At 44.3% G+C, this 26,607-nt stretch overlaps 1 protein-coding gene across 1 annotated transcript in view; it reads right to left on the bottom strand.

The window, feature by feature from the left end:
- The window catches only part of mmp11b (matrix metallopeptidase 11b), a 92,683-nt gene that overhangs the window by 17,006 nt on the left and 49,070 nt on the right, over window positions 1-26,607 (bottom strand). Inside the window, exon 3 of the mRNA XM_084324715.1 lies at window positions 20,138-20,281. Within this exon, the coding sequence (XP_084180841.1) occupies window positions 20,138-20,281 (144 nt within the window). The remainder of the gene's footprint in view (window positions 1-20,137; window positions 20,282-26,607) is intronic.

The raw sequence follows: 26,607 nt of genomic DNA, 5'->3' as shown, positions 1-26,607 counted from the left end.
TGCACCGAAGATTCTATCACGTGGATTGTGTTTGGGACGTTACTCACAGTGTGTATATACACCGAAGATTCTGTCACTTGGATTACTCTGTTTTTGGGACAAGTCACCTCTCCTGTCACCTGCTCTGTTCCCCATTGTACTCTGAGCTAACCCACTCCCTCTCTCCCTCTCGGTCCCGTTTACCACCCTCGGAGATCTGCCGAGAGAGATCTGCAGAGCGGTTCTGACGTCCACCGTCTGCTTCCTCAGACTAACCATCCCGGGAGAAGCTGCAGAGCAGCAACATTCATTAATGCTTGTGTTCCAAGGCCTTACCCTGTTTTCTCTGTCCCAGTATGCAGCTCCAGCCCTCGCCCTGTTCCAAGGCCTTACCCTGTTTTTCTCTAGTCCTCCTAGTCCTCCCTGTCTAGTCCTTCCAGTCCTCCCTCTCCCCAGCCCGCCTCCGCGGGCCTCTGTCCCTGTTTCCCCACTCTAGTCCTCCTAGGCCTCCCTGTCCCCAGCCTGCCTCCGCGGGCCTCTGTCCATGTCTCCCCTCTCTAGTCCTCCTAGTCCTCCCTGTCCAGTCCTCCTAGTCCTCCCTTTTCCTGCCTTGTCCCTTGCCCCGGCCCTGTTTTCCGTTAGCCTTCCCTTAGCCTTCCCCTTAGCCAGCTCGCCTCTTAAAGGCACTGTGCCTTTTCCCTTTCCTGTTATCCAGTAATTTGTGTTCTCCCTTAAAGGGACAGTGCCGTTTCTGTGTGTTTTCAATAAATGCCCAGTTCTTGGCTTACTCTCATACCTGTCTTGTGTTGTGCGATTGGGGTCGGTTACAAACCATAACAAGATGACAGAAACAAGAGCTGCTGCTATTGCCAGTCTCAGCAGACCCAGGCTATAAACCCATAATGGTGGCACTAGAGGAAAGGTCACAGGGTCACCAGCATCAACAGGTCTCTGCCTCTAGGTAGGGTGACCAGAATAATTATTAGAATAATTGGTCTTCACCGAATAGATAAAGGTTAAATCAAAATAAATACAAATTAAATACAGAATTATATCTCTCCACATTCATCTTGGCACTGGCAGCCGGCTTGTTACCACCTAACATCTGTTTTAAATATTCAAACTTTATCACTTGACAGGAATGTCTTGTGTTCGATATTCCCTGTTAACACAGAACTAGGGAACACTAGGGAACAAAAATAATAATACAAATAAATTGTGTTTCTCTATTAGAATAACTATGGATAACTATGGATGTAGCTTTTGTACGACCACACGATATTTATTTTGCAATATCCGAGTCTGGCCAAATGACAGGAGCTAGCTTGCTACCACAGTCGGCTGACCTGTATGAATGGGAGTGTTGTACAGTGTGATAGACGCTTGTTATCTCCGCTGCAGTGACCTTGTCCGTCTGGCTATACGTTTTTGGTTTAAGATCTGGATGTTTCTTTTTGGTGAGCCACTTTCATGTGAGACTCACGTCCACTGTGGCACTTCAAGTCGTATTCTCCTCCATGAGCAATTGAATACGAACTATGACACAAAACACAGAAAGCTCCCCGAGGATTGCCTGACATCGGCCTCACCCAGGCATGTGTCGTTTGCCAGTCTTGGTTGTAACTGCAGGTCCGTTTCTTTTGACTGCTTTCCATCTTGATTCATAGTTCGCTTGTAATGTTGTTGTGTTTTCTTTTTTGACAGCTCGCTAAACGTTGACAGTGCGCTACATTTTGACAGCGCGCTAAATTACTATAACCAATCAGATCTGCGATATGAGGTAGCGTCACGAATCTCACGAGCTGAGCACTAAATTACTACCTAACCAATCAGATCTGCGATATGAGGTAGCATCACGAGCAGAGCAATGTGTGTGGACAAGAGGCGGGTTGCTACGTTTACTGTAGGGAGGGGCTTTTAGACCAATGTTTTTTTTTTGCTTCGAAAAGAGGGACATCCTCTCAATATGTGGGACGCGGGACATTCGGTCAAATGGTGGGACAGTACAACCAAAAGTGGGACACCTGGTCACCCTACCTCTAGGGGTCATGACTATTCACAACATTTGTGATGCGGCAAATGTGGTGACAGTGCTACAAGTGGGCCAGGAGCAGTCGCGAATATTCATGGAAGCCAAGAGAAGCCAAACTTCCCCAAAAATATAAACAGTAAAAAAAAAATATATATATATATATATATATATATATATATTTTTTTTTTAAATGTATAGTTTACAACAATAAAAAAAATCATTATTTTTCATCTCTGTGTTATAATAATTTTCTCCCTCCTAGAGAAATCTTCTATTTTGACGACCAACCACCTCAAACTGAACCTAAGCAAAACAGAATTGCTCCACCTGCCGGCCAAATCCTCCCCCCTAACCGACCTTTCAATCACAGTCGAGAATGCAGCTGTGACTGCGTCCCCGACCGCCAAGAACCTTGGTGTTGTCCTCGACGACCAGTTGAACTTCTCTGCTCACATCGCAGCGACGACCAGAACCTGCCGATTCCTCCTGAGCAACGTCAGAAGGATCCGCCCCTTCCTGACAAAAGAAGCCACCCAACTCCTCGTCCAATCAACAGTCATCTCCTGCCTCGACTACTGCAACGCACTGCTCGCTGGCCTCCCGGCCACTGCCACTAAGCCTCTTCAACTCATTCAGAACGCAGCGGCCCGCCTGATCTCAAACCTACCGAAGTCGGCCCATGTCACCCCACTTCTTAGGGACCTGCACTGGCTCCCCATTGCTGCACGAATCCGCTTCAAGGCCCTCGACCTAGCATACCGTGCGGCAAAGGGAACCGCTCCCGCCTACCTCCGGTCAATGGTCTCTAACTACACACCCTCAAGACCCCTATGCTCTGCATCTTCTGGCCGCCTCAGACCTACTCCTATCCAAGCTCCGGGAGGGTCATCAAAGAGAAGTTGCCTATTCTCAGTCCTTGCCCCACAATGGTGGAATGATCTACCCACCCCAGTTAGGACAGCCGAATCCCGTCCAATCTTTCGCCGTCGACTAAAGACGCACTTCTTCAACCATTATCTGAATAAAAAAAAATAAAAAAAATAAAAAATATCTAACCCTAACTAACCGTACTGTCATGCACTTGTCCTAATAAACTAACCTACACTGTAGCACTCAACACTTTGATGAACATTGTTGCTCAGCTGATAGAGTTGTGCCCTTCCTGATGGCTTGTCGTACAGAACTTGTAAGTCGCTTTGGATAAAAGCGTCAGCTAAATGACTAAATGTAAATGTAAATGTAGCGTAATAAATGGGTTGGGCTTAGCTCCTAAACCTTAGCACCATTGCAGCTTGGTTCTAGGTTAGGGATGCCAAGCACTCTATTATTCTTCCAATTAAATCACATTAAAAGCTAAACGTGACAACAACGTCATCGCCTCGCGGGCAATATGATTTAGGAAGGAGGAAGGACAATGCTCTTTTAATGTTCAGAACTACAAGTGGCTAACTGTATGGCTAGCTGGTTCGGCTAGGTTTTGTTGGGAGATATTTCAAGAGGTTTATTTTTGGCCGGCGGGACCTTTACTGGGGACCAGCACACACCACTGTGGATATTCTGATTTAACAAATCTATCTGTCCAGGAGGACCCACATTGGCCAGGTAAGCCTGCATAGGCTAGCTTGGTTGCTAACTAACTCTATCAGAATGTAAACAAACAAACGGCATTGTTTGATTGATTGATTGAAAACTTTATTAACAACGCAATGAAGCATACAACAAGGAGTTAGAGGGGAAATTCGGATTCCTCTCTCGGATTCATTCATTGAGCAGAACTGAAATTCGCTCAGCTGAAGAAAAGTTGAGGAGACAATACCCACAGGACTTGGAGGAGAACTTTGTGGACCTTTTGCCACTTTGCTTAATTGCTTTACTGTCTAGTGTCTACACATTTGGAGCAAGGCGCGTCAGCTGCAACAATGGTGAGTAACCGAATAACTTTTCATAAGTGATGCCGCTGTGTGTGTGTGTGTGTGTGTGGAGCCAAACTGTATATGTTCTGCCGTGTCATAGCATACTGTGTTATTTTTTGATGGGCCGCCGAGCCATACTGTACATGGTGACTGCTTGGTTTGATGGGCCGCAGAGCCATACTCTATACTGTATGTTCTACCATGTCAGCAATATCTTGACATATTCCTATTCCCATTAATAATCGCAGTCCTGACTCCTGTGTTCGGACTGTGGAGACACGTGAGCGTGTTTGTTTACAGTCTCTGTATGCACTATGCCAGGGGTGGCCAACAGGGGCGGATTTAGGATTGTAGGAGATCCGGGGCTTAGCCCAGATGGGCCCCATTTTTTTTTTTTTTTTTTTTTTAAATCTTAAAAAAAAAAAAATTGGCAGGCAAGGGGTGGTATGTAGGGGGTCAGGCACGACCCCTTCCACGACAGATTTTTTTTGAATTTAATGAACCTGTACGTGCAATTTCCTGCAATATAGAGCCTTCAATCTTGACCAATAAAGCTGCTCTTTTCACTATAAAACTCAGTTAACCATAACGTAGTTATGGTTAGATTTATATATTGGGGGGGGATATATCATATTTTTCATATAATCAAAAAGTGGTGGAGCAAGATCATACCTTTGCTCCCCCAAGTTCAATAGTGGGAGAGCAGAGATGCTCCGAATGCTCTTATGGCCAGGCGTCTATGATTCACTGATACAAAGTAAAATAGTGCAGTGCAATAAAATTGTTAGTAAAATAGAATAAAATAATGCAATAGTGCATTGCAATAAAATAGTTATCATCGTATTTTTTCGGGAGGCCGGTAAGGAGTGCATTACAGTAGTCGAGTTGGCATGAGATAAAGGCATGGATCTGGTTTTCAGCGTCCTTTTGATTTATAAATGGCCGTACTTTAGCTATGTTTCTAAGGTGGAAGAATTAAGTTTTTGTCAACTTGTTGATTGTAATTTAAAGCTTAGGTCTGAGTCTACCATAACACCAAGACTTAACTCACTCAAATACAGTTAGCAGCTGGATAGACCACAGATGGAAATTAGCTTCTGCTAAATCTGGTGCAAACATATTCACAATGATGAATTGTATAAAAAAAAAAAAAAAAAAAAAAAAAAAAATTTAAAATAGATTCGGGGCTTTTCAGAATACATCCGGGGCTTGAGCCCAGGTAGCCACCCCCTAGCTCCGCCCCTGGTGGCCAACCCGCGGCTCGCGAGCCGCATGCGGCTCTTTGCCCGTCAATGTGCGGCTCTTCCATCCATTAAATTTTTTTTTTCTTTTTTATTATTTATGTCACTCATTCCACATAGAATAAACATTTAAAAAAAAATTTAAATGCCCCATTTGCATGTTCTTGGTATCTGAATCTAGGGACATATGGATCAGTGTGTCTGTTACAGGCTTGAGTAAATTGTAATGAACCAAAGGAGAATATCAATTCTATTTAAAAAAAAAGAAAAAATTATCTTTGACTGTGAATAACACCATGCTAAAATTGACCAGACCTGAAAAATCTAAGCAAATGAATAAAGGGAAGATGATTAAACAGAAGGTTTTGTAGATACAGTACTGAATTCTGCCATCTTTTTTATAATGTAAATTTCTCCACCATTTTTCATCGTATTGCAACACCGTTTTTTGCAAGACGTTCACAGAAAGGTAGAGAAACTAACTGTGTTCTGTTTTATGGCAATAACGTTCAGGTTTGTGGGAGATAATCCCAAAAAATAAGAGAAATAAAAAAGGAAATCCAGAAGTCAGATGATTGACATGTAGGGCTGGTGTGAGCTGGGTAGGGTAGTTTTTCGAAATTCGAAAGCCCTGAGTCTCTTCCTTCAAAAGACTACACTCACTTTTGGCTGTGCCACTTCCTCCTGTCAATATGCGCTGGTTTCCGACTCAATGCCCTGATATTTATATAATCTTACATTTCACTAATAACAGTTAAAATAATTGGTAAACAAACGTAATGCTGAAAATATACACTTTTATTGTATATCTCGGGCTTAAGAGGTTAACCCTGTGAGGCCCAAATTAAAGAGACATTAGCAACTTCAGAGGCCAGAGGGTGGGACATATAAACACATTTACTATCAAATAGCATTGTGAGGCTGAACAACAGGACCAATTGACTATACATGTGCTTAACATTCTTTAAATAAACATTATTTTTTTTAAATGGCTAAAAGTGATTTTGTAATTTTGCAACCATGGGTCTCACAGGGTACTTTTAACCCGGTGAAGCCCAAATAAAAAAGACATTAGCAACTTCAGAGGCCAGAGGGTGAGACCTATAAACACATGAAGGGTGCCGTGACTGAAAAAAAAGGTTGAGAAACGCTGGTATATGGTGTGGCTCTTTGTGGTACCACAGTCATTTTTGTGGCTCTTAGTCTCTGACTGGTTGGCCACCCCTGTACTATGCAGTCTTACACTACTGGCAAGTATTTTATACTTCATAAGCAAGACGCTTATAATGGGAGGGAGGAAGGAAAGAGGGGGAGAATGAGAGACAGAGAGCAAGAGACATACTAGGAGATAGAGAGAGAGAGAGAGAGAGAGAGAGAGAGAGAGAGAGAGAGAGAGAGAGAGAGAGAGAGAGAGAGAGAGAGAGAGAGAGAGAGAGAGAGAGAGAGAGAGAGAGAGAGAGAGAGAGAGAGAGAGAGAGAGAGGGGAAAAAGAGAATTCATCGTTCACCTTATGTAAACAAGACTAAAGTATTTTTCTGGTCTGCATCCTCTTAGCAGTTGTTTGTATTGAGCCATACTGTATTGTACCCATTATTTGTGTTTGTATAGTATATAGAACACATTGCTTAGCAGAGTTCAGTGATGTGAATGCAAATGAATGGAAACTGTCAAGTTGATCGACAGATTTTGACTGTAAGAATCTGTAAGGGAATTAATGGGAGCAATTAAATATATATTTTTTAAAGTAACTAAATAGTTACTTTTCACAGTCACGCATTACTCTTGGGTGTAAGTAGTAAACTAGTAAAGTAACTGAATTACTATTTTTAAGTAACTAGCACAACACTGCCGATATCTGGTCTGGCCCATGGACTATAGTAGCTAGCTGTATCTATTGTTTACACTTGAAATGTGTATTTTTATTTAGTGTGCATTTTTATTTTGTCACAATATTATTTGGCTTAAATATAAAAAAAAATGTAATAAAAAAAAATTTAATAACTATTTTTTTTGGCATCCTCTGTTATTTTACCCACGCAACGCCACTGGCCAGGAGATGCGCTCGTTTAATTTTGGCCTGATGGTGGCGTTAGAGGAAAGTTTATGTAGTTGTTCTAGTAGTTTCCTAGTCTCAAGGTCATGAATATAGACAGTGAATTTCATGGACATTAATTCTTTTAGATCTCATTCACAGAGTTCCTGCAAGGTCTTACATTTAATAATCAGAATTGTAGGCCTCAAAAAGTCTTAAAAAGGTCTTAAATGTGATTTTGATAGGTCTTAAAAGTGTATCAGATTAGGAAGTGACTTATATGTAAGGGATAATGTATAGCTACGAGGTCATTGTCGCAAAATAATTGACCGACACAGAGTTTAGAATACGGAGGCGCCTCGCCGAGGTGTTCTAAACGTAGTGAAGGTCAATTATTTTGCGACAATGACCGAGTATAGGCTATACATTATCCCGCTTATTACATGGCTAACTTACTGACAATATACCTAATAAATTTTACACCATCGACAAGACGAGATCAAATGCAGACGCAGTTGTTGTGTGGCTCCGCTGTCATTATTATTATCGCTGGCAGCCGGAAGGTGTGTCTGATTGCACTGATGCAGTGTGTGTCAGTGGGCTTGATTGCTGCAGCTGCGAACAGCGGTCATTATTGCTCGGCAGAGGTCCGTTATAGAGTAATAACGGACCTCTGCCGAGCGCTATTGACCAATCACAATCAAGCATTTCGGCAAATGTTAAAACGCCATGTAATAAGTTGCAATAACTTCTCTGTATCTCGTTTAAATGTCTGGGTGTGAGGATTGGTTCATTCCCCGCCACACGCTTCTTAAGGTACTGTGATGATTGGTCCATTCCCCGCCACACGCTTCAGGAGCGATTATCAATTCCATCACGCACCTGTTGTAGTTTGTAATTAGCGCTCCAGAGGCTTCATATACTCGGACCTTCTTTCAATTGTGGTCGGGTCATTTTGAATACTACTGCTACTGCCTGCCTTCCCCCCGTTGTTGTGCCTCGTCTACTTTCCCTCCAGGACATCTGTGGATCGCCGCTGGTGAATATATTGATCATCCGTTTGGAGCTGCGCCTCGTTGCCCGCTTTACGCGTTTGCGCTTTGGTGAGTTTTGGAAACAAACCTTTTTGGATTATCTGTTTTTGTGTGTTTGGATAACACTGAAGAAGTACCGTTTTTGTTTTGTACTGGACTCAGCTAAATTGTGTGTTTGGATAACACTGAAGAAGTACCGTTTTGTTTTGTACTGGACTCAGCTAAATTGTGTGTTTGGATAACACTGAAGAAGTACCGTTTTGTTTTGTACTGGACTCAGCTAACTTGTCTGTAGTTTACACCGAAGATCAAGTCACTTGTATTTCATACTGGACTCAGCTAAGGGAGGACTGAACTGCACTGCCACTGTGTACTGTTGGACTGTTGTTGATCTCTCTCTCTCTCTCCGTTTCCACTCCGAGTTGGAGCTGGGAGTATCTGCAGAGCCGCAGCGGCGCCTACGCCGATTCCCCACCTCTAAACACCGGGAGGATCTGCAGAGCCGCAGACAACTCTGCCGAAGGCATTCTCCTTTTTTGTTGATTCAGAATTGTTATTTGGCTCTTTTTGATTCTGTAATAAATACGCCCTAGTGTTTGGCTAACTCTGAACTACCTGTCTGTGCCATGCTTAGGAGGTCGGTTTCAAACCCTAACATTACGACCCGACCATGACGACCTCAGCCGACACAGACAGGGTCAGGGCAGCGTTGGCAGTCCAGATCGAGGTGGTAAACGACCACACCCAACAGTTGGGTGCGGCTGCGGCTGCTTTACAGGACCTCCGGGCCCAGGTCCAGCTCATTCTGGATGCCCTTGACACTCTGGCCACCCAGCAGACTACCCAGGGTAATCAGCAGGCTGTTATTCTGCACCAGCTACAGGCTCTCAGTACTGCATTAAACACTCTGCTTTTAAACCCACCTGTCCCAGGAGTCTCAGCCAGATCACCACCCGCAGCCGCGGCAGACCTCGCACCTCGGGAGCCCCGTCTCTCCGAACCACGTCTGTTCGAGGGTAACTTCGAGGATTGTGCCACATTCATCATGCAGTGTGAGTTGGTCTTCCTTCATCAACCCAGCCGATTTTCGTCAGAGGGAGCCCGGGTAGCCTACATGACTAACCTGCTCACGGGCCGAGCAGCACAGTGGGTCACTGCTTCCTGGGCTATGAGGGCCGATTTTTGTTTCTCCTACCCAGACTTCGTGGCAGAGCTCCGAAGGGTTTTCCACCACCCAGCTCGTGGCCAGGACCCAGGAGCTCGGTTGGGCACCTTCCGGCAGGGCAGTGGCAGTGTCAGAGACTACGTGCTGGAGTTCAGACTGGCCGCAACAGAGAGCGGTTGGAACGATCAAGCGCTTCATCTCACCTTCCTGAGGGGGCTCAACGACGCAGTAAGGGACCAGCTCGCGACCCAAGAGGAGCCCGATTCTCTCGAGGGCCTGATCAGCCTCGCTATCCGCATCGACGGACGCCTCCGGGAGAGAAGGCGTGAACGAGCACGACTAGGACCCCCAGACATTCCCCAGACCCCCCGTCCTTGTGACCGTTCTGCTGACCGTCCTGCCCCCTCCGTGACTGGTGGGTTTTTTCCCTCCCGAGCTGTGACCGAGGAGGAACCCATGCAGCTGGGACGCACCCGCCTTAGCCCGGCCGAACGGGAGTCCAGGCTCAGGTCCGGCCTTTGCCTCTACTGCGGCCGGGATGAACACTGTGTCTCCAATTGCCCTACCTGGCCAAGAAGACCAGGCTCGCCGGGACCCCGGGAGATCCTGGTGAGTCGTTTTTCCTGTTCCCACACCCATGCACCACCTAACCGTCTGACGAGCGTCACCCTAGCCTGGGCGGACCAGCGGGCGACGGTGGGTGCACTCATTGACTCTGGTGCTGATGGGAGTTTCCTGGACGTTGAGTTTGCCACCCGGGCCAACATTCCACTTGAGGACCTCGAGAGGCCCTTGGAGGTTTTTGCGCTGGATCATCGCCGCCTGGCTGACATCACTCAACGCACCTGTCCTGTCCTCCTCACCGTTGCTGGTAACCACGTTGAGAGACTCCAGTTTTCTATTACCAGATCCCCTCTTGTCCCCGTAGTCCTGGGTCGGCCCTGGCTCGCGCTGCATGAGCCCCACATCTCCTGGTCCTCCGGCACCATCAGGGGGTGGAGCCCCTCCTGTCATGCCCAGTGTCTTCAGGCGGCGTCCAGTCCTTCGCCCCGGGGTTCCCCTTTTGTCCCTGTCTCCAGCCCCCTCACCGGGTCCCTGTCCCCGTCTCCAGCCTCCCTCACCGGTCCTCTGTCCCCATCTCCGGTCCCCCTCTCCGGGCCTCTGTCTCTGTCCCCCTCTCCAGTGCCCCTGATCGCCGGCTTCCTTCGGTCCCATCCGGGCAGGCCGGGGCCGAGTGGGTCGCCGGGTGGCTCCCGTGGAGGGGGGGGGGGTACTATGAGGATTGGTTCATTCCCCGCCACACGCTTCTTAAGGTACTGTGATGATTGGTCCATTCCCCGCCACACGCTTCAGGAGCGATTATCAATTCCATCACGCACCTGTTGTAGTTTGTAATTAGCGCTCCAGAGGCTTCATATACTCGGACCTTCTTTCAATCGTGGTCGGGTCGTTTTGAATACTACTGCTACTGCCTGCTTTCCCCCCGTTGTTGTGCCTCGTCTACTTTCCCTCCAGGACATCTGTGGATCGCCGCTGGTGAATATATTGATCATCCGTTTGGAGCTGCGCCTCGTTGCCCGCTTTGCGCGTTTGTGCTTTGGTGAGTTTTGGAAACAAACCTTTTTGGATTATCTGTTTTTGTGTGTTTGGATAACACTGAAGAAGTACCGTTTTTGTTTTGTACTGGACTCAGCTAAATTGTGTGTTTGGATAACACTGAAGAAGTACCGTTTTGTTTTGTACTGGACTCAGCTAAATTGTGTGTTTGGATAACACTGAAGAAGTACCGTTTTGTTTTGTACTGGACTCAGCTAACTTGTGTGTAGTTTACACCGAAGATCAAGCCACTTGTATTTCATACTGGACTCAGCTAAGGGAGGACTGAACTGAACTGCACTGCCACTGTGTACTGTTGGACTGTTGTTGATCTCTCTCTCTCTCTCCGTTTCCACTCCGAGTTGGAGCTGGGAGTATCTGCAGAGCCGCAGCGGCGCCTACGCCGATTCCCCACCTCTAAACACCGGGAGGATCTGCAGAGCCGCAGACAACTCTGCCGAAGGCATTCTCCTTTTTTGTTGATTCAGAATTGTTATTTGGCTCTTTTTGATTCTGTAATAAATACGCCCTAGTGTTTGGCTAACTCTGAACTACCTGTCTGTGCCGTGCTGTTGAGGTCGGTTTCAAACCCTAACACTGGGCTGCGAAGTAAGCAGTACGGTAATAGCCTCACTTCCCCCCCCAACAATTCATATGGAATTACTTATATTCAAAGTGTTCTTAAAAACGTTTTAGAAAGTCTTAAATGTAACTTGTTGAAACCTTCAGTAACCCTGCTTACAGACGAACAACCACATCAGTACCGGTAACCTCCATCCTTGCCTTTGCCTGGGCAGAGGTAATTACCGTAAGTCGGACTGGACGCAACCCAATATGGGACAATCCTCCTGGCCCGCCTCCAGAGACACTCATCAAAAGTGAGAGACACTCAGAACTCCTGGGATTTGTCTGCAGACGGCTGTTTTCAGTACAAAGTCACCTCTTCACAAAGAACCTCACAACATGTGGTCTCAGGAGTGATTAACTGTGTGTTGAGAACCAAGACCTCTGCTAATACCAGCCAACCGCTGAACCAGCCGCGTCAGCGATACAGCCTCGAGTAACCCGCTTTCTCCAGCTTACGACCAGACCTTTTAACCCTTTCACTACCACACTACCAAATGGTTAACCCTTTCACTGCGACAATACAGAATATTAACCCTTTCACTGACACACAACAAAGGGTTAACCGTTTCACAACCACACTACAGGAGTACAGGTTAACCCTTTCACTACCACACCACGGTTAACCGTCTGTAGTGTGGTAGAGAAAGGTTAACCTTCTGTAGTGTGGTAGTGAAAGGGTTGCGGTTCTCAAACTACGGGTTGCGACCCAAAGTGGTGTTGTGCATTGGCAAGTAAAAAAAAAAGTATCTAATATATATTTTTTTTATGTTCTGGCAACATATTTTGGCTAAATATGCCTCATTTTATAAATGTGTATTTATAACATAGTGCTGTAAGATCAAGTTCAACAACGTGTCCTTTTATTTTGATATTCCTGTACCATGTTGAAATTACGCAATACATTAAGCCCGGAGCCCTATTTTCTGAAAATCCGCCTAAAATACATACCTAATTAAATGGAATATTGCTCCACTTCTACAAGATCCATTTGCATGTTCTTGGTATCTAGGGACATCTATGGACCTCAGTGAATGTATTCCCAGTGTCCGAAATATTGTGTCTATTACTAGGCTTACTTAAATTGTGATGAAACAAAGGAGAATATGAATTATGATTTTTCTTTGCATCTTTGACAGTGAATAACACCATGCTAAAAATGACCAGACATGAAAAACTGCGACTGAGCTCGTTCAGTACCTTCTTGAGATCACGTGTACAACAAATCTAAGGAAATGAATAAAGGGAAGATGATTAAACAGAAGGTTTTGTAGATACAGTACTGAATTCTGCCATCCGGGCCCATGCAATTTGAAATATTCTCGTATCATTGTTATGCCGATGATACTCAACTCTTCCTCTCCTTCCCTCCCTCAGATATCCACGTCTCTGAACTAAACCTAAGCCAAACAGAATTGCTCCACCTGCCGGCCAAATCCTCCCCCCTGACCGACCTTTCCATCACAGTCGAGAATGCAGCTGTGACCGCGTCCCCGACCGCCAAGAAAACAAAAAATACAAAAAATGTAATAAAAATAGATAGAGAAGAGATGAGATGATACTAGTAGTCACTATAGATGCTGTGAAAGTAAACGTTGGATGAGGATCTGATTATATATATTTTTCTTTCGTATTTCTTTAATTTTCTTTACTAGTGTGTAGTGGAGGCCCCTAGTCACTAGGGGGAGCTCGATGATATCCGCTATCAGCACCGGCGGGTCTCTGCTGTCTGTTATGAATAATGATCCCAATCTGCCTCATTCGTGTCGGGGCTGCGTCTATTCTTTTATCAATGGATTTCCAGTTCCGCGTTCGCGTTCTGCGATCTGATTGGCCACTGACCTTTCTGGTGCGATCTGATTGGCCACTGACGTTTCTTAGGCGACTCTTTCGAAGTTGGTTAAGGTTAGAGTATGGAATCAGGGCTGGTGTTCTATCGCCCTGCTCTAAGACAAACTCTAACCTTAACCAACTTCGAAAGAGTGCCTAAGCTTAACCGGTGAAAGAAAGAGGCGTCACACGATTGGCGCTACCAGAAACGTCAGTGGCCAATCAGAGCGCAGAACGCGAACGCGGAACTGGAAATCCGTTGGTAAAAGTATTCAGGTGTCGGGGGTGGGATGTGGAGATTTTTTTTTTATTGCTGTTTTTACCTCAAACGGAAAACCTCAAACTCTTATGAAGAGGAGAAAAAATATTCAAGATTAGCCACTTGCAGACGGCAGGGTGTGACGTACTGTATATTTCAGTTGATGAAATATTTTTGTTGACTAAATATTTTAGTTGATGAAATATGTTTTCATTTCAGTGTCACAGTATGACATCGATCTCCAAAATAAGAAAAAAAAATTAATAAAATGTGGGGCCTCTAGTGATGAGGGGCATCCACATTTTTTTTAAATAAGAGTTAAAAAATATATATATATATAATATTTGGGGCCTCTAGTGACGAGGGGCAAAAAAAAAATTTAAATAAAAAAAATAATAATAATTTGGGGCCTCTAGTGACGAGGGGCCTCCAAAAGGCCTCTAGTGATGAGGGGCCTCCAGAAAAAAAAATTTAATAAAAAAGAAAATTATATTTTTTTTTTTTTTTTTTTTGTGGCCCCTCGTCACTAGAGGCCCACGGGTTGCGGCCCGGACGGCCCGGTCGTTAATCCGGCCCTGGCATGGCCTCCCGGCCACTGCCACCAAGCCTCTTCAACTCATTCAGAACGCAGCGGCCCGCCTGATCTCAAACCTACCGAAGTCGGCCCATGTCACCCCACTTCTTAGGGACCTGCACTGGCTCCCCATTGCTGCACGAATCCGCTTCAAGGCCCTTGACCTGGCATACCGTGCGGCAAAGGGAACCGCTCCCGCCTACCTCCGGTCAATGGTCTCTAACTACACACCCTCAAGACCCCTACGCTCTGCATCTTCCCGTCCAATCTTTCGCCGTTGACTAAAGACGCACTTCTTCAACTATTATCTGAAATAAAAAAAAATTATTAAAAAATCTAACCCTAACTAACCTTACTGTCATGCACTTGTCCTAATAAACTAACCTACACTGTAGCACTCAACACTTTGATGAACATTGTTACTCAGCTGAGTTGTGCCCTTCCTGATGACTTGTCATACAGAACTTGTCGCTTTGGATAAAAGCGTCAGCTAAATGACTAAATGTAAATGTAAATGTAAATGTAAATATTATTATATAATATAGAATAGCAGGCCTATAAATGACTTTATTATAGCCAATTCACACATTTATGGATTGGGCCAAATCTTCTCTTTCAAATGGCAGAGTTCAATTTGGATTTAGTATCACCAGGCGTGCATGAAGAACAGATAATGAAATCTACTGTATGTACAGTAGGTTTTTTATTCTTGCAAGAGCGCCGCCATTTTGAAACTGATTTCAAATCGGATGGTTGCTAAATGCTCAAAATAGGGGAGACAAACTAACTGTGAATAAAAAATAATAATCAGGAAGTAATTAGCTTGAAGAAAGCTAGAGGCCTTTGGGAAGTGTAGTTTTGAAAAATTCCAACGCAGATTGAAAGCTCTGGATGTCCTCTTCTCAAAATTACTCAAAATGACTACATTCACCGACGGCCGGTAATTAAAAATGCGGGATTTTCGCGATCACAACACCACATTTCAAAAACTAAAACCTCACTAATAACACTTTAACCTATTGGTAAACAAACGTATTGATGACATTATAACTGCTGTTGTGACATGGTTATGATGTTTATTCTTGAATACGTGATATGTGATTTATGACGTGATGTCATTTTGGGACCGGTACCAGTCCCGTCGGGCTTAAGAGGTTAAAGGGAGACTAACCAACGTGTTCTCACTTCCTGCAACGAGTCTCATGGATTACACAAGGCATGGCATTTTGGCTTCCCGCGATCATGAAAACAAGATAATCGAGATAAAAGCTATTATTGTGCCGCATGCCGTGTCGCTCTCAGTTTGTCTTGTAAATGCAGCACACCCTTCCTTCACAACGGTGGTGTTTAAAAATCTTAAGCGCCCTAGTGAGACTTTGAAAATGGGGGACCCTGATGTAAACAAGACGAAAGTCTCTGGTCTGCATCCCCTTAACAATTGTGTGTATTGAGCCGTACTGTATTGTACCCATTCTGTAATCTGTTAATACAATTTTCAATCAATCAATCAAGACAAAAATACTACAGTTTAGGTCAGTTTGCAAGAGATTCCATGACACAGCTGCATCAAAAACACAAAAAGCAGTCTATTTAACTAGGTTGACTTAGGCTGAGGTTACACCTTTCGTATCATCTTCGTATTGTTTTCTTATACGTATCGCCGCGTATCGCCGCGACGTCATGCGCCTCGAGTCACACTTTCGTTTTTTTTTCGTTTTTGTCAGCCAAGCACACTGATGTAGTACACTGCCAAAGCAGTAGGTGGCAGTAGGTGGCAAACATGAAGGCAATTTCAACCAATCAGAACGAATGTGCCAATACACTTCCTGGTACACTGCATAGTATTGTGTATTGTATATTATATGGTAACTCAGAACATTGTACATATGTCTATACCGAACACTGTGACCTCATTTTCTTCTTCTAAATTCATGCTATATTATGTTATTATGTTATTTGATACTATCTTGTCTAGCACAGTCTCTGGAGCGTAACAGTAAGAAGCATTTTGTATGAAAGTATTCTGTACTTCTGTATGACAACTATTAAAGAACTTGAACTTGAACTTGAACTTGAAGCTCCAGCAAAAGAAAATGTCAATAAGGCAGGCGCCTATGCCGCGCCACCATCTTGCTTTACTCAATGCAGCAATAATTTTTCAGCAAAGCCTAATAAAAGTGCAATAAACAAAACGGATACATTCACTGTGTGTTCTGCCTGTCATTTGTTGATGAAACAAAACTAACATCAACACAAGTGACCACCAAGAGCGGATAGTTTAGGCTAAAAAACGATCGGTAGCATTGTAGCATTGTTAGCTGCATGCTAACGTCAATGGAGTATGCCATTATAACAATATAGCATTGTGGCTAGAAGCTAACGTTAGCTCACGCTACTTAGCCAGCATCAAAACTGATGATATCGCGAGCTATCAGTAGTTAGATAACATTAGAGACAACGCTGTGTGTATTAAACAAAGGTGAATAGATGACTGGGCCATTTTGTTTAATGCTTCTTAAGTTGAAAGAGGAACTCTGAGCTAACAGGGTCTGAATATAATCGATAATCGAGATAAAGGAAAGATGAAATTACCTACCTGGGGTCCATCCTAGAGGCTAATCTCTCCTGTGACAAAATGGCATCCAATGTAATAAAAAAAGTCAACCAACGAACTCGATTCTTGTACCGGATCTCCTCTCTGGTAAACAAGAACACCCTGAAGACTCTGGCAGGAGCACTCATTCAGGGGTACTACGACTATGCTTGCACCTCATGGTACCAAAGCACCTCAAAGGCGCTAAAAACAAAATTACAAACATCTCAAAACAAACTGGTCAGACTACTGCTTGACCTTACTCCTAGAACCCACCTCACCCCTGCCCACTTCGACAACCTAGGATGGCTTAGAGTAGACGACAGAGTACAACAACTTGCAATGGGCCTGGTCTACAAGATACACTACACGACCAAGGTACCCATGTACATGTCAAAATACTTCCCAAAGGTCAGTGAATACCACGATCACAACACCAGAGGGAGCTCCACAAATCATGTCAAACCCAGATTCGGCTCAAATAAGGGACTAAACACGTTTCGCAATTATGCCACATCAATGTGGAACGCCCTACCCAAAGCTGTAAAGGAATGTGGATCACTACCCACTTTCAAAACCTCTCTCAAGGGACACCTACGGGAGACTGCAATTCAACACTGGCCCCTGTAAATATCCTAACGCAATCATTCCAACCCCCTCCAATGTACAGTCATTTACCTAGTATGGTTTTGTCAATAGTTCAATGTACAATTGTGTTTGTTTGTACAGTGTCTCCTCCCCCCCCCCCCCTCAATGTACAGTGTTACTTGTTTATACAGTGTGCCCCCCCCCCCCCCCCCCCCCCCCCCAACCACCTCCAATGTAAATTACCCAGTATGGTTGTCAATATCCCAATGTACCCAACCCCCCCCACCCAACCTCCAATGTACAGTTTCTACGTCAAATGTATATACTCCCTTTTCTTGACTCCTTCTGTATCACAAACAGTACTGTATTTGCAAATCTGGTATGTCATAAATGTATAGATGTAGCAGTACTGACTATCTGTATGTCATGTATGTCATATATGTCTATATGAATTGAAAATGGGGGACCCTGATGGAAACAAGACAAACGTCTTTCTCAGGTCTGCATCCCCTTAACAATTGTATGTATTGAGCCGTACTGTATTGTACCCATTCTGCAATCTGTTAAATAAAGTTTTCATTCATTCATTCATTCATTCATTCATTCATTCAATCCTGATAGCTCACGTTAGCCAGCTGCTCATGCAATCGGTAATGCTAGCAGAATGAATGGATGTAAACTTTATTTAACATATTGCATATGGGTACAATACAATACGGCTCAATACAAACAATTGTTAAGGGAATGCAGACTGTTGTAGCTTGGACTGGGGTCCTTAACACTTGACAACACATGGTAGCTGAAGCTATTTGGGACACGGAGCTCTGTCCCAAACACACACACTGTACACAGGAAGGGCACGCAGATGGTATCTACTGCGCATGGGCGTTTTCGCAACAACTGCTCCGTGCTGACTACACGCTGTTGTCGAAGCGTTTTTTTTGCGTATCTCCAAACGCAAACACAATTTTGCGTTTCAGCCGTATCCACAAAAAAACGCCAAAAAACGCATTTCTGTGTAGATAGGACATGAAACGTCGTCAAAAACGTATAAAAAAACGCCAGGAATACACTAGTCTAACCATAGCCTTAGACAGCCCTAGCAAAGGGTTTATATTGTTTTCATGCTCAGGCCTGGGGATGTGGGCATTAACCTGGGCAGGTTATTTTACTTTGATACTTATTTGAATCTGTGATTACATCAGCATTAAGCAAGAACCAGGCCCCCAGGGATGTTGCTTTTAGTTGTTGTCAGCTATCTGAGGTATTCCAGCAGGCTACGTTACCCTTACCTTGAAATGATCAAAGCCTCACATTAAAACACAACAGCATGACGAAGCCTTAGGCACCATAATCAAGTCCTCTCGGTGTCAGCATCCAGAACCCTTTTGCATGTCACTAAACAACATTTCAACAGAGTCATATCTTGTTTGATGTCTGGAACACAATGCTTTCTGCCTAGCCTGTTTGCACTGCAGGGGCATCGAGTTACTGTTCATATACCATGGCAATAAAAACAAAAGCCATCATGAAGGGTAAATTCTCAAAGACAGATACAGTTTCTCTCAGTATAGGAGTTATAAAAAGATTTACAGAGGTGTGTCGGCGCACACTGTGAGGAGAAGTGAATACGGTGCAAATCTGAGCTGGAGGGTAAAAGAAAACATGTCTGGAGGCAATAAAGAGTACAATAAAGCTGTTGAAAAAACAAGTTTCACATTGCAACATTCAATTCAGGTTGATAATCCGCCCTGGGGCTTTGTCTTAGATGCAGTATGTTCATGTTTTTATGGTTTAGCACTACAAAGAGAGGAGATAATATGATAAACAAAGAAACAGGGATATTTAAGGTGAGTCAAGCTAAACCCAGGTTGGGCTTGTGTGCAATAATGGAATCAATGAACAGTAAGTAGTGAGTTAAGTCAACGGGGTCGAGCTCCCCGTCTCTTACAAGCCGTCTGAGGCTCACTGAAATGTACCGTGAGCCTCAGCTAGTACAGACAGTAGCTTGAACCTGTTGGTTTGTGGGGCTAACTATCTGGAGCTAGTATGAGGGACAGCATTGAGTGCTGAGAGAGGACTCTAGCAATCAACAACATCACTGGTAAGTCAGAAACAGGGATAGGGGTCCAGAAATCTCTTTAAGGCTTCACTATCCAGTATTCTAAATGGATAAATCAAGGGTATGCTCATGTATAGACCTGCAGCAGTCACGGGTGATGTATTTTCACTTTTCAGACGTTACCCGACACATCAACCAGTATCAGTGCATTCTATATATAACCTCCGGTCATTTAGGGTTAGCGATTTGGCTTTTCAAATTTGAACATTAACTAAACATAAGATCCTTTGGTGAAACACAATTTTCACATTAACCCTTTCACTACCACACTACAGAAGGTTAACCCCACATGCAGTATCAAGGACAAAATGACTGGTAAACGGGAAAGGACATTTCTTTGCCGGGGCTCATCATAATGATGTCATAATGAGGTGTGAGAGGTTTATAGGCTACTTATTGGCTACCTCCTCCAATAGCAGATAACCTGGGCTACGACCTCCAGTAACCATGTACAGCACCTTATTCCTATAAAGAAACGGGCTGTGCGACAGGTGCCTTTACTGTTAAGTCTTTAGTGATTCCTTGCTGCCGCCCACCAGTGACTCTGTGATATACCTGACAAAGTTGATGATGATGTCGGCTTTTCCGGTGGTGACCTCCGTGAACCTCAGAGGAGTGACGTCGCTCCAGATGTGTAGCGCCTCCTGGAAGACACGACGCACTTTGTCCTTGCTCATCTGCCAGGGGAACCGCATGATCCTGTGGGGAGGGACACACAAGAGACAGAGACACAGGTTTAAGACCGTCTTATGCTCAAATGTGGCACCGATGTTTCGCCGACAATGTGTAGGTATGATGGTCAGAGAAAGGAGCCGCGCCCATGCAGAATTATAATTCGGCCTTTAGGGACCAAAGTCTTTAGGAAATTAGATCTTGATAATGACAACGTTTCCTTGGGAGGTTCAGCGAGGACCAGGATTCTATTTGGGCCGTGGAACCTTCAGAACGCTGGTCCCGTCAGACACAGGTCTTTGTTTACATCCATGTTGGTGGCTAAATCTTTGCAATATAGAAAACTTGTTGGGGACCACCCATGTGAACCGCCATCTTTGTATCCCATAATCATCTTTTGTTGGGAGACAGAGAGAGAGCACTGGCACTTTTTATGGACCAAGAATTAACCTTGGATTGCGACAGAATAATCCTACTGTGTTGAAAAGAGCCCAATAATCCTCCTATTTGTTAAACGCTGATAAATAACATGCCACCCAGTTTGACTGAGTGCACACGCACACACACGCGCGCACACACACACACACACACACACACACACACACACACACACACACACACACACACACACACACACACACACACACACACACACACACACACACACACACACACACACACACACACACACACACACACACACACACACACACACACACACACACACACACACACACACACACACACACACACACACACACACACACACACACACACACACACACACACACACACACACACACACACACACACACACACACACACACACACACACACACACACACACACACACACACACACACACACACACACACACACACACACACACACACACACACACACACACACACACACACACACACACACACACACACACACACACACACACACACACACACACACACACACACACACACACACACACACACACACACACACACACACACACACACACACACACACACACACACACACACACACACACACACACACACACACACACACACACACACACACACACACACACACACACACACACACACACACACACACACACACACACACACACACACACACACACACACACACACACACACACACACACACACACACACACACACACACACACACACACACACACACACACACACACACACACACACACACACACACACACACACACACACACACACACACACACACACACACACACACACACACACACACACACACACACACAAACCAACAGTGGAATGTGATCTATAGGCCTACTGGTTTCCCTGTTTTTCATAAAAGAAAACATTCACAAGTTTGAAGAGATTTGGCCTCTTTTAAAGCCCCTCGTATAAGTCGCTTTGCAGCTGTTAGTGAGCTGCACCCCCATCGATGTCTTTTAGAACCACGTTTTTGTTTTAGCTGCGACCATCAGCTAGTATAAATAATAGTGTGTTGGTCTGTTGGTCTGTTGGTCTGTTGGTCTGTTGGTCTGTTGGTCTGTTGGTCTGTTTGTCTGTTTGTCTGTTTGTCTGTTTGTCTGTTTGTCTGTTTGTCTGTTTGTCTGTTTGTCTGTTGGTCTGTTGGCACCCAGTGCAATGAGGAAAAGATGCACCAGGAACATGACATGTTACTCATGAACCCTTTGTCCTATTTGCACCAAACGTGACACCCATGTTTGCTCCATGGCAGGGAGGAGGTGTGGAGTGTTGTGTGTCCTTCTGCACCACGGACAGCGCTAGGCCGTTTCCTCTGGAGCCTCCGGGAAAAACAGTCTATTCTGATTTTTTTTCTTCTTCAATTTTTCCTGAAGCCAAATTCACTCTGAGACCCCTCCGATTGATGATGTGAAAATGAACAGGGCTCTGACTTTTATGAGGCATGTTTGTGTGAGCTTTTACATCAAAATTAGCTTTTAATTCTGGTTCAGACCTGCTACTACAATATAAAACTAATTTGGGTGTACAGTAAGAGCTCACGCAAGTGACGCAACTATGGCCTCATTAAGTCAAGAGCCCCATTCATTGTCTACAGCAGTGTTTCTCAAAGTGGGGGGCGCGCCCCCCAGGGGGGGCGCAGAGGCATGACAGGGGGGGCCTTGAGATTTATAAAAACATTTTTTTTTTTTTTTTTTTTTTTATTACAGAAAATTATCACTAAAGTGCTATCTGTTGCAGCTGCACTGTTCTCCATGAAAATACCATTTCTCAAAATCTGAAAATCATTATTTAATAAAACACAGAAAAGGATCACCAAGTTACTCTGGATAAAAAAAAACTTTACAGACAACATTGAGACAAAGCTTCCTGACACATCTCCATCCACAGTATCTCATGATGCAGCAGTTAAGGTGTTGATACCATTCAGCACCACATATCTGTGTGAAGCTGGCTTTTCATCCATGACAGCTCTGAAAACAAAATATAGGGCCAATTTGACACGTTTGAAACATGGCCCATTTCATGACTATTTTGTTGGGGCGAGGGGGGGGGGGGGGGGATATTTTGGTCAGCCAAAGGGGGGCCTGACAGAAAAAGTTTGAGAAGCACTGGTCTACAGAGTATCCTCACATAACCAATTGGGGTTCTCTCTCTGATTTCTAGCTTTAGTGGTGTGTGTTCACAAAACGAACTGACACTGACTGAATTGTCCTAAGGCACATTAGCCACATTGTTGATTAGCTTAACTACAGTAGCCTAACTGCAGTCACAGTCTATCATTATATATAAAAATGCTTTTCAATGTATAGCTGGGTGAAATGGAAGAAATCAATATCACGATAATCAGCATGATATCTGCTCACATATAGTATGTGAAATCAAAACTTCTGTTTTCAAATGATATTCGCTCAAATATTTCAGATAGAATATTGCTTGCAATGTTACAAACCCAAGACAGTATGACAAGGCACACCTGTCCCTTGGCTTCATGTCTACTGAGGTCTGTGCGATTTTGCCTTCAAAATAAAAGCGTGATATGTATTTTATTTTTATTTTTTATTTATTTATACAATTTAAAGCGGTTAACTTACTATGAGACCCAATAAATGCACATTAGAACACTAAGAGGAACATCAAGTTTAATGTTTGAATGAAAAGAGACCAGTAGAAAAAAAATTATTATTATATCTTTTTTTCAAATGCGCCTAAATGTTTCCAATTACCCGACGGGGGCCTGACTGAAAAGGCTTGGGAACCACTGCTACTGTATAGTTGAGGAGCTAACAGTGGAGTGCAACCTACAGTATGGGCTGAATAGTCACTTTTATAAAATGGTAAATGGTGCATTTGCATTTATATTTCGCTTTTATCCAAAGCACCTTACAACTTATTCCTCACATTCACCCATTCACTCACACATCGACGGTGCACCATGCAAGGTGCCAACCTGCTCATTGGGAGCAGTTATGGGGTTAAGTGTTTTCCTCAAGAACACTTCGACACGCTGCCTGGGAGGTTCTCTCATTAAGACTACTGAGTGAAATAGTGAAATTAAACTGGTTTCCTGGAGCCCTTGGAACTCCCCCAAAGTCCTCCAGTGGTCCACGGAGCCCACCTGTTATACAGCTCATACCGTTTATACAGCACAAGCATAACAGCTGTGCCTACTGTGAATGAATGAATGAATGAATGAATGAATGAATGAATGAATGAATGAATGAATGAATGAATGAAAACTTTATTTAACAGATTGCAGAATGGGTACAATACAGTACGGCTCAATACATACAATTGTTAAGGGGATGCAGACCTGAGAAAGACGTTAGTCTTGTTTCCATCAGGGTCCCCCATTTTCATTTCATATAGACATTTATGACATACACAACATACAAGACATTTATGGCATAGGGACATATAGGTATTTAGTACTGATACATTTGTGACATAAACGGTATGAAAAAGAAGGTGATGTCACAGTGAGCCCTCCTCCCTCAACAGTGAACCCATAAGAAGGTGATGTCACAGCGTGCCCTCCTCCCTCAGCAGTGAACCCATAAGAAGGTGATGTCACAGTGTGCCCTCCTCCCTCAGCAGTGAACCCATAAGAAGGTGATGTCACAGCGTGCCCTCCTCCCTCAGCAGCAGGCCACGTGAGCGGATCGGCGCGGCCGAGAAATCCGCTCTTCGCTCTTTAAAGCTTGGTCCGCTCCGCTAATCGATCATGTTGACCCCGCCCCCAAGTCGCTCTCCGCTCGCTCCCCGCTCACCTTGAATCGAGCCCCGCGCCAGATCGCTCGGCAGATTTTTTTTTTTTTTTTTGGAGCATGGTGTAAATTAGCTCAAACTACAACAGTCTACACCCCCTGGGCCCCTTAACAATTGTTTGTATTGAGCCGCATTGTAATTGTACCCATTCTGCAATGTTAAATAACGTTGTTTATCCATTCACTAGCTATATTAAGCGATGATAGGCTAGCCGAGCCACAATGCTATGGTCGCTGCCATTAACGTTAGCATGTAAGCTAACGTCAACAACAATGGCGTCGATACGTTTTCTAACAGGAGTGAGTGTGGGCGTCTCTACAGTGACAAAGCCTGAACCGGATATCACAGGTTCACCCTTCTCATTGGTTGAAAATGGCCTTCATGTTTGTACATCGCCATCTGTTGCTTTGGCATTGTACTGCATGTATATTACATCAACAGTGTTAAACCACTGTGAGCGACCTGGAGTGGATTGGAGCGGAGGAGAACTCTCGCTCCGGACGTCGCGCCGACCCATTTTAAAACCCACTCCTCGCTCACGTCAAAACCGCCCGCTCCGCGCCCCGCGCCGCTCACGCTCCGATCCGCTCACATGGCCTGCTCAGCAGTGAACCCCATAAGAAGGTGATGCCACAGCGTGCCCTCCTCCCTCAGCAGTGAACCCATAAGAAGGTGATGCCACAGCGTGCCCTCCTCCCTCAGCAGTGAACCCTAGGGATGGGTACCTTTCACATTTGAACCGATACCGGTACCTGTGAATCGATACCGGTACCCAACGGTACCTTTTTTCTGTACTTTAGTCTCAAGAAATTTAATTTACCTACCTCAGTCGTGAAAAAAAAATCCAAACTTCAAATAACTACAATTTCGACAGTTTTCGGCTTGTCATTGCTCCGACTGCTTTGTTGTTGTATCAAGTCAAATCCTAGGTAAGCATATATTGTGCGTGTGAACGTTGACATGAAAAAAAAATTATAAAAAAAAAAATAAAAAATATTACATTTTTTTTCTTTTTTTTCTTTTTGGTTTCTCACTTTATTCGATACTCGGTAGTACCGACGTGTTTCGGTTCGGTACCTCAAAAGTACCGAATTCGGTACCCATCCCTAGTGAACCCCATAAGAAGGTGATGCCACAGCGTGCCCTCCTCCCTCAGCAGGACATCATTCAATAATGTGTCATTAAAAGTAGACTCTGCAATGCTGTCAAATAGTGACCTCTAGGGCAAAATAGCCCCTTGTGGTACTTTGTTTAAATTCCTTGTTTTGGTCTGATGTGTCAGTTGGAGTTGAGTGGGGATGGGTGCAGGGGTTGCTACTGCTGGCCACACCTCAGTCTCTGCTACGAGAGCTCTGGAGAAATGTTCAGTATAATAAGGTACTAATCCCCAACCTACACATCAGACCAAAAGAAAACATGTAAACTAATTGCAATACCTAGCTGGGTTATTTTTACTAGAGGCCGCTGTTTAATGTCATTAAATATTCTAACTTTAGTATGTTATGACCAGTGATGCCGGTAACGCGTTACTAAGTAACGCGTTATTGTAATCTGATTACTTTTCCCCGAAAATAGTAATCTAACGCGTTAATCTTTAAAAGCCAGTAATCTGATTGCAGTTACTTGTCCAAGTGGCTGTGCATTACTATTTCGTTACTATCTCATCATAAATTCATAATGCAGGCGGAATGCAGTATTTTATTTCGTTTTCGACAGTCAAAAATACATTTTGAGCTGTTTTTCTTATTATTATTATGGAGTGACGTGGTGTGGCAGTGAAAGGGTTACACAAGAATGTGTCCCCGCGGCGTGACTGGACTCTCTGTCTGTGAGTGACTCTGCTTTGGCCCAATCACATTCCCCATCCACAGTCTGCGAATCAGAGGCAGAGTAGGGCGGGTCTTCACAGCACGTCATGTGACATATGCGCCAATCGTGTGACAGCAGGGCTCCGTTGTTATGTTCGTCTGAGAATTCCACCCCAAAAGTAAAACGCTTGTCTAAACGAAGTGAAACCGCAAGAAGACGTTTTGCGGTTTCTGTTCAGACTTCCACTCCAAATCGCTCGTTTAAACGTAGCCTCAGTCAAAATAC

Source organism: Notolepis coatsorum (assembly GCF_963971535.1).
Source record: "Notolepis coatsorum genome assembly, chromosome: 11".
Taxonomy (NCBI): domain Eukaryota; kingdom Metazoa; phylum Chordata; class Actinopteri; order Aulopiformes; family Paralepididae; genus Notolepis; species Notolepis coatsorum.
Note: the sequence above shows the minus strand (reverse complement) of the source record. Positions and strands in the feature narration are given on the sequence as shown.